The 15,820-nt window shown below is 41.5% G+C and overlaps 1 protein-coding gene across 1 annotated transcript in view; it reads right to left on the reverse strand.

Annotated features, from left to right (window-relative positions):
- Positions 1-4,010: 4,010 nt before the first annotated feature.
- plch1 (phospholipase C, eta 1) overlaps positions 4,011-15,820 on the reverse strand; it is a 300,261-nt gene continuing 288,451 nt past the window's right edge. The window contains 4 exon segments of the mRNA XM_060924490.1: positions 4,011-4,388; positions 4,458-6,328; positions 11,680-12,034; positions 12,605-12,664. Coding sequence (XP_060780473.1) covers positions 4,011-4,388; positions 4,458-6,328; positions 11,680-12,034; positions 12,605-12,664 — 2,664 coding nt within the window.

Consider the following 15,820-nt stretch of genomic DNA (forward strand, 5'->3'; position numbering starts at 1 on the left):
AATGCATTCTGTGATGGACGAAATGCATTTCGTCCACAAAATGGGCCCGGTGACACTTGGCACCCCATAGGTTCCAAGCCTTTGCCATGGTTGCTTCATGTTTAATGATTTACTGTCACAATTTTTTTTGCCTTTTGTTGACTTCACATTTCAGAATATTGCCTAGCCCTTTTGAGTGTCAACTACATTAGTTTTTTTATTAAAACCACAAACCTGAGGCCTTTATTATTCTGGGTTACACTTCCCAAAAACAGGTTAACAGTCTAACCCTTGCTTCAGTCTATAATCTGAGCTGAATGCTGGAAGTTTGTACCCAAGAACTACTGCTGTGGTCATTAAAAAACTGTCCTGTGCTTATCCCAAGACTCATTCACAATCTGCTCATAATGAAACCTTTTCAATACACTTAGTACTGTTTGTCCTTACTTGTCTACACTTGTATCCTATAACGAGACCATCAATGATGGCGTAGCTCACTCCGGTCCCATCTAGTCCAGAAGGAACGATCTAAAGTGGGCCACCTTGTGCAATAAATGCTGCAAGCTATATACACAATATACAAGCTATATACAGTTAGGTCCATAAATATTTGGACAGAGGCAACATTTTTCTAATTTTGGTTCTGTACATTACCACAATGAATTGTGAACAAAACAATTCAGATGCAGTTGAAGTTCAGACTTTCAGCTTTAATTCAGTGGGTTGAACAAAATGATTGCATAAAAATGTGAGGAACTAAAGCGTTTTTTTTAAACACAATCCCTTCATTTCAGGGGCTCAGAAGTAATTGGACAAATTAAATAATTGTAAATAAAATGTTCATTTCTAATACTTGGTTGAAAACCCTTTGTTGGCAATGACTGCCTGAAGTCTTGAACTCATGGACATCACCAGACGCTGTGTTTCCTCCTTTTTAATGCTCTGCCAGGCCTTTACTGCAGCAGTTTTCAGTTGCTGTTTGTTTGTGGGCCTTTCTGTCTGAAGTTTAGTCTTTAACAAGTGAAATGCATGCTCAATTGGGTTGAGATCAGGTGACTGACTTGGCCATTCAAGAATATTCCACTTCTTTGCTTTAATAAACTCCTGGGTTGCTTTGGCTTTATGTTTTGGGTCATTGTCCATCTGTATTATGAAACGCCGACCAATCAGTTTGGCTGGATTTGAGCACACAGTATGTCTCTGAATACCTCAGAATTCATCCGGCTGCTTCTGTCCTGTGTCACATCATCAATAAACACTAGTGACCCAGTGCCACTGGCAGCCATGCATGCCCAAGCCATCACACTGCCTCCACCGTGTTTTACAGATGATGCTTTGGATCATGAGCTGTACCACGCCTTCACCATACTTTTTTCTTTTCATCATTCTGGTAGAGGTTGATCTTGGTTTCATCTGTCCAAAGAATGTTCTTCCAGAACTGTGCTGGCTTTTTTAGATGTTTTTTAGCAAAGTCCAATCTAGCCTTTTTATTCTTGAGGCTTATGAGTGGCTTGCACCATGCAGTGAACCCTCTGTATTTACTTTCATGCAGTCTTCTCTTTATGGTAGATTTGGATATTGATACGCCTACCTCCTGGAGAGTGTTGTTCACTTGGTTGGCTGTTGTGAAGGGGTTTCTCTTCACCATGGAAATTATTCTGCGATCATCCACTATTGTTGTCATCTGTGAGTGTCCAGGTCTTTTTGCATTGATGAGTTCACCAGTGCTTGCTTTCTTTCTTTCTTTCTTTCTTTCTTTCTTTCTCAGGATGTACCAAACTGTAGATTTTGCCACTCCTAATATTGTAGCAATTTCTCGGATGGGTTTTTTCTGTTTTCGCAGCTTAAGGATGGCTTGTTTCACCTGCATGGAGAGCTCCTTTGACCACATGTTTTCTTCACAGCAAAATCTTCCAAATGCAAGCACCACACCTCAAATCAACTCCAGGCCTTTTATCTGCTTAATTGAGAATGACATAACGAAGGAATTTCCCACACCTGCCCATGAAATAGCCTTTGAGTCAATTGTCAATTACTTTTGGTCCCTTTAAAAACAGGGTGGCGCATGTTAAGGAGCTGAAACTCCTAAACCCTTCATCCAATTTTAATGTGGATACCCTCAAATGAAAGCTGAAAGTCTGGACTTTATGTCCATGTCCATTATATAGCTATAACTTGAATATGTTTCAGTAAACAGGTAAAAAAAACAAAATTTGTGTCAGTGTCCAAATATATATGGACCTAACTGTATAGAAGCGATATCCACCCTAGGAATACCGACCAATTTGCCAGAAAGAATCCAAACAGTGAGGAATTGACCAAGAAGAAGCAATTTTTGTTGAAATACTCATTAAGGCTTAATTAGTCCATAACTTCATTAATAATTGTAATTAAATAAATCTGGGTAGAAGTTGTATGCACCCTTCCTTCATGCCAGAAAGAATCAAAATCAGTGAAGAATTGAGGGAGAAGAAGCTATTTGTGTAGAAACTACCTGTTAGGGCTTAATTACTCCATATCTTCATTATTAATTGCAATTATGCAAATTTGGATAGATGCTATAAACATCCTAGGCAGACCTACCTTCCTGCCAAAAAGAATAAAAATCAGTGAAGAATCGAGAGAGAAGAAGCGATTTTCATGAAATGTGGACGACGCAGGACGGATGACAGATGGATGATAGACAACACATTAGCTCATTGCCTGTCGACCAGATGAGCTAAATAATTTATTGGAAAATATGTCATTCTCCAGGGTACCCAGAAAGGATGGATTCCCTTTTTTGAGTAGGCAGTTGACATAACCCATATGTCTTTGGACTGTGGGAGGAAACCCACAGGCACAGGGCGAACATCCAAACTCCACACAGAAAGGCCCCAGTCAGCCACAAGATGTGAGCCCAGAACCTTCTTGCTGTGAGGCAACAGTAATAAACATTGCACCATCATGCTGCCCTTTGTGACAATGTCTATTGTTAAAAGCATCACACAAATATAATTAAATTGAAACATGCTGAATAATTTAATGACAAACAGTATTTATTGCATTGGTAAGAAAATGCTCGGGAACAAAAAGAAAAAGAAAAATTGAATGCCCTTTAACACAGAAACTTAAAAATGCAACTTGTTCAATTCATAACCCATGTCTGAAAATGCCTCGGGTTAGTTCTGCTAGTGCTATGAAATGCTTCTTTTTAAAAGAAAGAAAATAATCAGACCATCAAGTGTCATTTTTTGCTATCTGTATCAAAACAATTACAAAAATAAAAACTTTAACCTCAGGTTTTTTGTTTTTTTGTTTGTTTTTTACTTTGAAACTGAAATATTGTTTAGAATCAACGAATTCATGTCTAAACGAAAGAGTAAGCACAACTAGCTGGCAGGTATTTTTTTCTTGTGTTGATCATGGAATTAAGTAAAATTTTACGTAAACACGGCACAGACACGTCTACCTATGATCTGTGCATAGTCATGCTGAAAATGTCCATGGTTCACATGCTGGAACACCACATATCATTATCAAATTTAAAACCCATAGGGCCTTAAAATTATGGGCAAATTTGCCAAATATGTCAATGTATATACAAACACCACAGACAAAGAACAAAAAGAGATACAAGAAAAGGGAACAAATTATATATTTCAGAATGGAAGCCCCTCTAATCAGTTAATGACCATTTAAAAAGAGACAAACAAAAGACCAAAAGACCAGAAGAGAAACATCTTCAAAAACAGCCATCATTAAACATGTTATTCCTACAATACTTATTGCAAACAACAACATTTAAAAGCTTGACTTGGACTAATTTGGTGTAGTGCATCTAAGACATGAACTTGCTTGTCCAGGATATATGACAATATTTACATGATACTGGAAGTTTTTATTTAGATTGTTTTCAATATCTGTACTTGTGCTGGGAGTATGTATTTTGAAAGCACAAGTACAGCTTTATGGGCCGAGAAATATTTAAAAACTGGAAGGAAATTCACAATGGCAGCAAGTTTGTACACAGGCAAATAAGGAAGATAATTTCAAAGTCGTAGAAGGAAGTAGACCTCAGGCTCAGAGGGAGGACAGGAATTATGAGGGACCACAGAGTCATCAGCATAATGTTGATCATGGTAGCCATTCGAAAGTATTTTGCAGGATCCCTCAGGCAGACCACGATCCTCCAGCCCTACCTGCTCCAAGTACCCAGCGATGTATGAGCCAGTGGAATGCCTACTGATGAGGGGAGTTTGAGAAGAGACTGTCTTATTGCGGAGGACTACATCAGAAGTAGCCCCTGCAGGTTGTAATTTGAGTGCCTCCTGCTGCCTTTCTCGGGCACGATTGGCTATGTGACGTACACGACTCTGACTACGTGAGGAAAGCTTCCGTGACAGGAATGTAGGAGGGTCATTTGAGTCCTCTGTGGAAACAGCAGAATTCAATGGTACTGGTGGGAACACTGAGAGAGATTTTGGGGTAGATTGCACTTGAGAGGGGATGGAGTGGTGGTCCACCTCATCCAAAGTCACCAGTTTACGAAGTTGTTCTGTCAGGGGGTCTGAAGCCTGTGGATGAATAGCCCGGCCACACATCCATTTCTGTTCTCGCATGGCTGGAGTGATGAAACTGCGACTGATGACCTTGTATTTGCTCTGGAAGTTGCATGAGATATCCTCAGATGTTAAGTCACCCAAGCTCTTGGACTTGCAAGGACTTGGAGCTGTTGGCACTGGAGAGCCAACAAGGTAGATCCCTTTGTATATCTCAGAATGGGTTGGTTTCAAAGCCTGGTGTTGTTGTAAGGACTTAGAATATTGCCTTGGTGGTCCAAAGGTATTTCTGTATTCTACAGAGCTATAGATCATATCCCAATCAACCCCAGGCAAGGATGAGCCATTCTCTGTTTGATAGTTCATGTTTTGAGTCCTTAAAAGACATTCTGAGGAAGCAAATCCATTCTGGACATGCTGTGTCTTGCAAATCATACCCTTCTTGTCCCTAGCCTTAAAGTGCCTGTTGCTATATGCAATCCCATTGTAATTACCAGGCTTAAAATGTCCTGATATGGTAGCATTAATTTCATTACACTGCTCTGTGTGGGGCTGGTTGTTTTGGTAATCATGCTCATGAATGCTGGAAACAAAAGGGTTGTGGGAGGAAGAACTATGACACAGTGATGACTCTGTGGATTTATATGAATGTGTGCTCACTGAGGGGGGTAAATAAAGAGAATTCTGTACTGACTCATGATGTGATGGTACCAGAGTCAAAGTCTTATCCAAAGGTTCTCCATCCACATTGACCTCCACCTCCATCAAGCTGCTGCTAGCAGAGTTGTGACAAATAAAGAAACGCTCTGAGGCTTTGCTGTTTATCAAGGTGTCTTTGTAACATCCATATTCCCAGTTTCTTGAAAATGCAGGGGACTGGCACTGGGGCTTGTGGCTTTTATCTCTATGAGATTTCTGTCCACCATTTTCTTTTACCATTCTTCCAAAAGGGATCTTGGTCAGGGGACAACCTCTGCTGCCACCTGGGGACTTATACTTCAAGTTCTCTTGGTTTTTGCAGATAGTCTGATCAGGAATGTCATACTGAGAAACAGGTGAAAGCACTTGCTCATCTAGAATTGTGAAGACAGTTGATTCAGTGGTCTCAGGACTACAAGGGAGGTGTTTTTCAACAGGCTGTTGGGCTTTTTGTGACAAGTCCTGGATCCTTTTTTGTGGGGTGCTGAATTGTTGGTTGCTTTTTGGTGGAAGAGACAATTGAGGGGGTTGGGACCCTGAGGACAGATTTAAGTTACTCTGTTCAGCAGTAGCTTCAAACTGAGCAATAAGAGCTGATATGGACCCACATGTGTCATTCTCATTGCCTAGGGAAACAGCATCAATGAGGTGAGAGAGAGCACTGTCCTGAAGTGAATTCTGATCCTTCTGCTTAGACTGATGCAAGGAGTCTGGAAGAAGAGATATGGCATTGGTGTCTGAAGAGGAAGAGAAAGAATGTGAAACTGCTTGGGATGTTTTGTTACTTTTAGGAGCTTCCTTTTGGAGGATCTCAGTTTGTAAACTAGCATGACAGTCAAGTTGATCCAGGAACTTTGAATGACCTTCTGTAGGCCTTATAGAAGAAGCTTTGGTTTGCTGGGTCAAATTATGCCCAAGGCATTCTGTAAGGACATCAGTGCTAGTTTCACCACATCCTCCTATAATGAAGCAAGAAGTTTCATCTGTTTCTACATACTTAGTGGTTCTCTGCCGGATTTGTTGTATATAGTGGGCATTGTCATCAGGGACTTCAGAGGTTTCAATAAGGAGATCCACAGAAACAGATCGAGGCTTCTCCAAAAACAAATCTGTGGGAGAGAAAGAAAAAAGTGTCAGCAGCTGTCATTGAATTTTGCAAAACCTCAGCAACACCAAACTCAACACAATCCACTCTGTTCACAAGGACAAATGGAATGTGCCACCACGTAGGGCTGTGAGAGGAGGGTTTGAGAATGAGACTATGTAGACAACATCCATTTTCTGCTTATTTTCATCATGATTCCAAAATAGCCAATGCAGACAACATGGTCTGATATAGCTCTTATTCCATAAAGCAAAGGTCACATTCATCATTTCATTAATTGTTATGAAATAAAAAAAAAAAAACATCACTGGAAAGGTGTAGTACAGATGTTTAAGATGAGGCAACCAGAGTAAGGGTTGTTGATTACCTGATGGGTTTCCTAGTCAGTTTTCTACTATAAAGAGGAACAACAGTAAAGACAGAACAAGACAAAGGCAAGTTAAAGTATTAAGGAGGAAAAGCCTGCCTGTATTCAAAGCATATGTTAGCACAGAGCAATATAAGTAGCTGGAAAATTAAAAAAAAAACAAAAAACAAAGGAACAGCATGAGGAAGAAAAGTTAGATATATAAAACATTATCACATTTGACAAAAAAAGTATCAACAAATGTTTCACTTTTTCTTCCGCAATACACTGAAAAAAAAAGTCATTCATCTCATCATCTCTAGCCGCTTTATCCTTCTACAGGGTCGCAGGCAAGCTGGAGCCTATCCCAACTGACTACGGGCGAAAGGCGGGGTACACCCTGGACAAGTCGCCAGGTCATCACAGGGCTGACACATAGACACAGACAACCAGTCACACTCACACCTACGGTCAATTTAGAGTCACCAGTTAACCTAACCTGCATGTCTTTGGACTGTGGGGGAAACCGGAGCACCCGGAGGAAACCCACGCGGACACGGGGAGAACATGCAAACTCCGCACAGAAAGGCCCTCGCCGGCCCCGGGGCTCGAACCCAGGACCTTCTTGCTGTGAGGCGACAGCGCTAACCACTACACCACCGTGCCGCCCCAAAAGTCATTCAATTTACTTAATTTTAATGCGTACATCGGTCCCACACAATCCAATTGTGTAAGCTTAAAATAACTTTAACCTTACACAATAACATTAAGGGGATGAAATCACTTTAAGCTTACACAATTGGATTGTGTGGGACTGATGTACGCATTAAAATTAAGTAAATTCAATTACTTTTTTTTTCAGTGTATAATCCAAGAGAAATATGCTTCATCAATTGTAATAAACCTTCAATTTTCTCTTACAGGATTGGTACCAGCCATTGCCTGAACAGAAATGTTAGATTTATAAGTAGTGGTGACTCTGGAACCTTTCTACTCTCTCTTTTTTAGTTGCTGCATCCTTCATGGTTAATTCACCAGGTTAGGGGCACATGAATAGAAGTGCTGCCTTACTAGAACATGGAAGCATAAACGCCATTGTAATTATTATCCATCCATCCATCCATCCATCCATTATCCATAACTGCTTATCCTGTGCAGGGTCACGGGCAAGCTGAAGCCTATCCCAGCTGACTATGGGCAAGAGGCAGGGTACACCCTGGACAAGTTGCCAGATCACCACAGGGCCGACACTTCATCCACTGCCAGCTTGCTAGGCCTGTTGCGGCTTCATCAGATAAACAACAGTTCACACTCACATTCACACCTATGGTCAATTTGGAGCCACCAATTAGCCTAACCTGCATGTCTTTGGACTGTGGGGGAAACCGGAGCACCCAGAGGAAATGCTTGCAGACACGGGGAGAACATGCAAACTCCACACAGAAAGGCCTCCATCGGCCACTGGGCTCGAACCCAGAATCTTCTTGCTGTGAGGTGACAGTGCTTACCACTACACCACCATGCCACATGCCACATTTAATTATGTTGGTAAATTAAATGGGTGATAAACATTTCAAAACTCTGAAGGGGCTTGATAGGGTATTGAGTGTAACTGTTGATGTTTACTATGTGTCAGGGATCCCATTCCCACTCACACTGAAAACTGTATATTTTCTGCTATAATAGTATTAATAACAGTATTATAGCAGAAAATAACAGCAAAGTCAAAATATTAATCTATCCACTTTTGGACCTAGTAAAATTCACAGAAATCTCCAGTGGGAATCGGAACCATCAGATTTAAATGTTGTGAGCAATCGTGATGTTGCTGGCTGTGACATAAATGATGATTATATTGATATTGCAACGGAACTAGTCATACTGCCTCAATGTAAAGCAACCGACAGCAAACTCAAAACAACAAGCAAAGAAAATATCTGCAAATACAGTGGGAGCTCTGTATCCACAGGGTCACGTTCCAAGATCAAACATACATAGCCAAAAATGCAGAAATGAGTGAACTGTATATAAAGCTTGTTTTTCTTGTACATACATACCGATGATAAAGTTTCATTCAGAAACTACTCAGAATGACAACAAGAACAGCAGCTAATAACAAAATATGTGGGAACTGTAGTTTGAGGGGTCGTGCTTTTAGACTGTGCAGTGCACTCTGGGAAGCACAACCCGGAAGTCTCACCAGGCGCCACTTCTCAACGTTACCATGACAATTTTCAGCCTGGGGTAAAGCACAGGTAACTGAAATCACAGTTACTGAGTCAGCGAATGCAGCGGCCACTGTATAAGCAAAATGTTATATACTGTATAGCCTTTGCTTGAACAAAACAAATGTTCAGAAACAGGAAGAGAGCTCTCTCAATAGAGACGTGATGTAGCTCGACTCGTGCAATGTGCTAAAGAGCTAATGTCTCAGCTTGGGCTTTTCACAACAATGGACTTGCCAACTCATGAATTATTTGTCATATCTGGTCTTGCATTGTTCACACTGTGAAAGACTGAGTGGGAATGAAAATTTGATAGCTATTCCATGTTGTTTTTACCTCATACAATAACAGATTTCATATGTGAAAGGGGCTTGTGTGAAGTTCTGGTTGCACAGTCAGTCTACAAGGTGTTTGCTACACTTTTAAGGTGCTTTTGTCATGGTCCTGGCCAGACATGCCCTTCCTCTCTCTCTATCTCGCTCTCTCTTTCTCTCTCTCTCTCTCTCTCCATGGGTGTATGTGTAAGAGTGTGTCTTTTGCAGCGGCACATGGGCTTGGTGTGCTTCCTGATTATGACACACATAAACCTCATCTCCTGTCTGCATTTAAACCCTAGCATCACTCCAGATCTCTGAAAGTTTGTTGTTTCTGCCATTGTGAACCCTCATTCACCATCTCTACACCATCCACCCGGCTGCCTGCCTGCCGTTCCTTGCCAGATTGCTTATCCTTGCTCCAGCCTGCCTTCTGCTTCAGCTCTCCGTGGGCCTAGAAAAGTTTTGCACTCTCTTGCTACAACCCAGATTTGATCCCTGCTCCAACCAAGGCACTCTCCCTACTTCACTTTCTCACTGTCCTCTCCCCAACTTTATCTATACTATAAATACATGTGCACTATTGCCTTTATTCTGTCGTCTGTGTCTTGCATTGGGGTTTGACAGTTATCAGCCCTGTCGGAATGAACTGGCCATCCATGGAACCAGCAGACACCTGCTCACTCCTCTAAACCTTTTCCAGTCAGGGAGCCATGCTCAGATGCCCCAGTGGCCTTCCAGGCTTTGGTAAATGATGTTATGGGACTTCATCAACTACTGTGCCTTCATGTACCTGGACAATATCCTCAGCTTTTCCTGTGAACCCCAGTAACATGTCTGCCAGATCTTTCAATCTCTGCTGGACAACAAGCTGTTTGTAAAGGCAGACAAGTGTGAGTTTCTTGTCCCCTCAGTCACCTTTCTCGGCTACATAATAGAAGTTGGAAGATTGAGAGCTGATCCCAACAAGATCAGAGCCATGACTGACTGGCCCACTTCCCACAAGCAGCTGCAATTGTTCTTGGGGTTTCCTAACTTCTATCACAGGTTCATCAGGGATTATAGTCAGGTGGCCTCCCTTTTAACCCAAGTCACTTCTCTTGCCAGGCCCTTCAGTTGGAATACTGAAGTGGACATTGCCTTCACAGAGTTGAAGAGATGCTTTACATCAGCTCCTATTCTGATCCTTCATGGCAATTCATTGTGTAGATGGATGCCTCTGATATAGGCATCAGGGCAGTCCTCTCCCAGCATCCAGTATCAGACCGAATACTACACCCCTGCACCTTCTTCTCTTGCTGGCTAACCACCACTGAATACAATTATGATGTTGGCAGTCAGTAGCTGCTAGACATCAAGTTCACTTTGGAAGAATGGTGACACTGGCTAGAGGGGGCTGAACACCATTTTGTTGTCTGGACTGAGCACAAGAATCTGGAATGCATCCAATTGGGCAAATGCCTCAATTCCCGCAAGTCCATAGAGTGCTATTCTTTGGCTGAGTCACTCACTTCACATTCATACTCACTTACTGGCTCAGTTCAAAGAATGACAAACCTGGTGCTCTCTCTCGTCAGCCCTCCCTGGTTGATTTCCCCTCTAGCCCTGATACCATCATCCCTTCTTCCTGCGTGGTGGGCTGTGCTGACTTGGAAACTCCAAAATCTCTACACCAAAGTCTCTACACCATCCAGTTGCCCACCTGCTTGCTGCTCTCCCAACTATGCTCACTCTTTACTGGATTGCTTATCCCTGCTCCATCCTGCCTTACCCCAGATCTCTGTTGTCTCATTGGAAAAGTCATGGAAAGCCATGGCCTAATGGTTAGAGAAGCAGCTTTGGGACCAAAAGGTCACTGGTTTGATTCCCTGAACCAGCAGGAATGGCTGAAGTGCCCTTGAGCAAGGCACCTAACCCGCAACTGCTCCCCAGGCTGCTCTGCGTATGTTGCATGTCACTCTGGATAAGAGTGTCTGCTAAACGCCTGTAATGTAATGTAACGTAATGTCATGCTCTCATTAATTTAACCCAGGTTTGATCCTTGCTCCAACTAAGCTACTCTTCTCTCCCCCACTTCATAAAAGCTGTAAATAAATATGTTCTATTGACCTTATTCTGTTGTCTGTGTCCTGCATTTGGGGTCTATAGTTATCATCAGCCCTGACAGTTTTAGTCCAATCTCATCTGAAAAACCTGACCACTTCAACTCTGACCAGGATAAAGACATTATTCCTGAATGAATGACCTTCAATCAACTATCAGTTGCAGCTCCTGCTTGACTGTAATAAAAGCATGCATTCATGCTGCTCCTTTGCACATAAGATTTGATACCCCTGTCACAACTGTGTTGTAGTTTAAGTGGCTTCAGTACATGGTGGAGAAAGCCTTACTGTTGTGTGTGTGTGTGTAAGAATTAACACAAATTGTTAAAGTTTTCTGCCAGTGTCTGAACATCGATTATTAAGCTCACCAATTATAGTCTCAGCACCAGTGTCGGGTCCTTCTTTTTCAGAGGAGGATACAGTAAGACGGCCTTGTAGGAGCCTCTCTAAAGGCATGGAGGCTGGCCGGTGCTGGAGGCCCATCCTTGGTCCCACTCTTTTCTCCATAGCTTGTTGCTTGAGGTCCCCATTGCTGCTTTCCTCCTTCTCAAATGAGCTTTCAGACAGTACCGTTTTGGTCTTCTTGCGTCCCTTGGCAGGAGCACTAGCTGTCCTGCGCAGCAGGTGGTTACTCAGGGAGCGTTTACGTGGTAGAACTTGTGTGTCCACAGAGCACTTGGAGCCCTTGCTGAACAGACCCCGGAAACCCCGTAACTGACGACCCTGAGGGGAAGAACACAACACCAAAATTATTGATACTAATTAACCATTAAGTGGTATGTACCAAATATATAGTGTTTTAGACCTATAGTATTGAAATGCACACACATAACTGGACATACATGCAATAATATCACACAGGTTTGGAAAAGGTAAACATTTTCCTTATACACATGCCCATCAGCCATTATTTAAATAATACTGGAATGTATGCTTTTTCATTTGGGAAACACTATGAGGCATTGTGCTTCAGTCATTGTAGTAATGTTTAATTAGAGGATTTGAACAGAGAATTAACCATCAATTTCTCTGATTTTCTTAGCTACTCTCCATGACCTACAGATGGCGCCATACACTTACAAGCAAGCCACTCAATGGTATTTTAACACACATCAGGTAACTAAAACTGGTAACTGAATGGTGCAGATTTAGTCCAAATTTAAAACAAGCTCATTGTACATACTCTAACAGACACAATAAAAATTAAGACATAGCAGCAGAGCTCACACATGGAACAATGCAAAGTGTACCATCATGCAGTGTCATGCAGCACATTCAGTATATTTATGGTACCTTGTTAGCTCCTAGAAGGTGTAATATGGTATAGCTGGGATTGAGGACTAGGGGACTCCACTGGAATGTAGAAAGGTAATAGATAGCACAAACAAAGCCCAACCTTCTTTAATATAATAGCAGTGAACATTAAAATGACAAATTTTTGTTTATGTTGATATGTTCAATCGGCCTCATGTGGAATTTTACAGCCGTAACTGGGTTGACATTTTACGGATTTTATAAGTAAGAAAGAAAACATGATGGTTAGGGTTATGACTGTGAAAGTGTTTTCAAAATTTCTACTTTCCTGATGTTGCATTCGGTGAACTTTTACTCGTATATTACTTTTTTGAAGTTATTTTTATTGGGTCATGCAAAAACCTCCCGCGCCCAACATCACCTCACTTTTGATAAATACATGTATATTAAATAAATAAATCATGATTATAAAATAAATTCATTGAAAGATGTGTAAAGTACTTTTATATAACAATAAATTGCTTAACAATTGTTGTAATAATAATTATAATTAAGTTATAATTTATAACAATATTTAATTTTGTTATAACAATAAATTGCTTAACAATTGTTGTGATAATAATTATAATTAATTATTATTGCAACAGGGCGGCACGGTGGTGTAGTGGTTAGCGCTGTCGCCTCACAGCAAGAAGGTCCTGGGTTCGAGCCCCGGGGCCGGCTGGCGAGGGCCTTTCTGTGCGGAGTTTGCATGTTCTCCCCGTGTCCGCGTGGGTTTCCTCTGGGTGCTCCGGTTTCCCCCACAGTCCAAAGACATGCAGGTTAGGTTAACTGGTGACTCTAAATTGACCGTAGGTGTGAATGTGAGTGTGAATGGTTGTCTGTGTCTATGTGTCGGCCCTGTGATGACCTGGCGACTTGTCCAGGGTGTACCCCGCCTTTCGCCCGTAGTCAGCTGGGATAGGCTCCAGCTTGCCTGCGACCCTGTAGAAGGATAAAGCGGCTAGAGATAATGAGATGAGATGAGATTATTGCAACAATTGTTAAGCAATTTATTGTTATATAAAAGTACTTCACACATCTTTCAATGAATTTATTTTATAATCATGATTTATTTAGGGCGGCACGATGGTGTAGTGGTTAGCGCTGTCGCCTCACAGCAAGAAGGTCCAGGTTCGAGCCCCGTGGCCGGCGAGGGCCTTTCTGTGCGGAGTTTGCATGTTCTCCCCGTGTCCGTGTGGGTTTCCTCTGGGTGCTCCGGTTTCCCCCACAGTCCAAAGACATGCAGGTTAGGTTAACTGATGGCTCTAAATTGACCGTAGGTGTGAATGTGAGTGTGAATGGTTGTCTGTGTCTATGTGTCAGCCCTGTGATGACCTGGCGACTTGTCCAGGGTGTACCCCGCCTTTCGCCCGTAGTCAGCTGGGATAGGCTCCAGCTTGCCTGCGACCCTGTAGAACAGGATAAAGCGGCTAGCGATAATGAGATGAGATGAGATGATTTATTTATTTAATATGCATGTATTTATCAAAAGTGAGGTGATGTTGGGCGCGGGAGGTTTTTGCATGACCCAATAAAAATAACTTCAAAAAAGTAATATATGAGTAAAAGTTCACCAAATGCAACATCAGGAAAGTAGAAATTTTGAAAACACTTTCACAGTCATAACCCTAATGATGGTGTTATCTGATGAAGCAGGTGCATTGAGCCATCATGAGGCTGATTATTTTTCTATAGCAACACAACCCAAAGCATCCAATTCATTTTAGACCATAGCAATGTGTCAACAATTAAAATGTTTATTCATTAAAGAATAATTACACCACTCTTTTTATCTGATTATCCATTTTAATCTGTTTATTCTTGTGGAACATCTGTGCAACAAGTTACTTTACACTTTACCTCAACGCCTCTTTTTTTCTTACTCTTAAAGTTAATAAGACCAAAAAAAAAGAAATTTGTTACAGGCAAGTTTGCAAAGCATGAACTCTTCTGTCCTGAAGATTGTAGCAAAGTTCTAAAAATAGAGACGCCTTCCATAAGTGTTCAGTAAACATTTCCTTACAGGACGTTCCACAATAGTAATGATAACATGTTGTTCTTTGTTAAATAACTTGTTTTGAATCCATTTATTTTTAATCTTAGATTCTGTGCGACCATACACTCTGTCAGTGCTGCTGTTAAGGAAAATTAATCAACCCTATCTGACTAATTAGATTCAAGAATTCAACAGCGCTATGGTATAATGCTATTAAGATATCCACATTCACTGGATATAAGCAATCGCATGCTCTGATTGGTTACTCTACTACTTGGATATCAGCTCATATACCGTGAGTAGAGAAAAACAAAATGGCAGTGTACGTTGCTGAACCAACCGAGGACGAAATAAAAACTACTCGAAAACAAAACCCCAAAAATTTTTATCAAGTATTTAAAAGAAACTCATCTCATCTCATTATCTCTAGCCGCTTTATCCTGTTCTACAGGGTCGCAGGCAAGCTGGAGCCTATCCCAGCTGACTACGGGCGAAAGGCGGGGTACACCCTGGACAAGTCGCCAGGTCATCACAGGGCTTTTAAAAGAAACTGAAATAGCTAAAAGAATATTCTCCCCCCATATCTCTTGTTCCACATTCCGGTCCAGTTACTGGCGGTAATGCACCTTTAATTTGCTTTGCCGACCACCAAAAAAACCCAAAAACTGCACACAAAAAAAGCAACAAAATATGGAATAAAAGTATTTGGTAAGAACGTGTCTTTTTTTTATTTTTCAAGAATTATTATTATAGCATTTTTCACAAATTGCGACTGTCATTTTGTCAGTTTGTTGACATTCTAAGCGGAAATGATTTTGTCAGACATTTTGTATGAAGTTTTTATTTATCGAATTTGCAAAAATTAAAAATAAGAATTCTCTGCCTCTCAAAATCCAGTGAATGTGGATAGAATAAAACAGTTATTCCATTCAAGCTCATCGTACATGGCTTATAGAGGATGTACAGTCACGTGACCTGCACGTGTGTACTCCGCCCACTCCGGCATATTGGACGGCTTCAGGATTGTTTACCTTGCGCAAGCGTAATGGATCCAGGGAGTAATCCCCAAGAAAATTCGGAAAATACCCCATCTACATCGTGCGATTACTTGTCTAAGTTTGTTCAGCATCTTGAAGGTGACGTGAGGCAGCGTTACGTGGAAAAGTGTTCCAGGTTGGGGATTGCAGATCCGTACAACTTGCCGCAATCCTTGTTCA

The sequence above is a fragment of the Neoarius graeffei genome, chromosome 6, assembly GCF_027579695.1.
Source record: "Neoarius graeffei isolate fNeoGra1 chromosome 6, fNeoGra1.pri, whole genome shotgun sequence".
Lineage (NCBI taxonomy): Eukaryota > Metazoa > Chordata > Actinopteri > Siluriformes > Ariidae > Neoarius > Neoarius graeffei.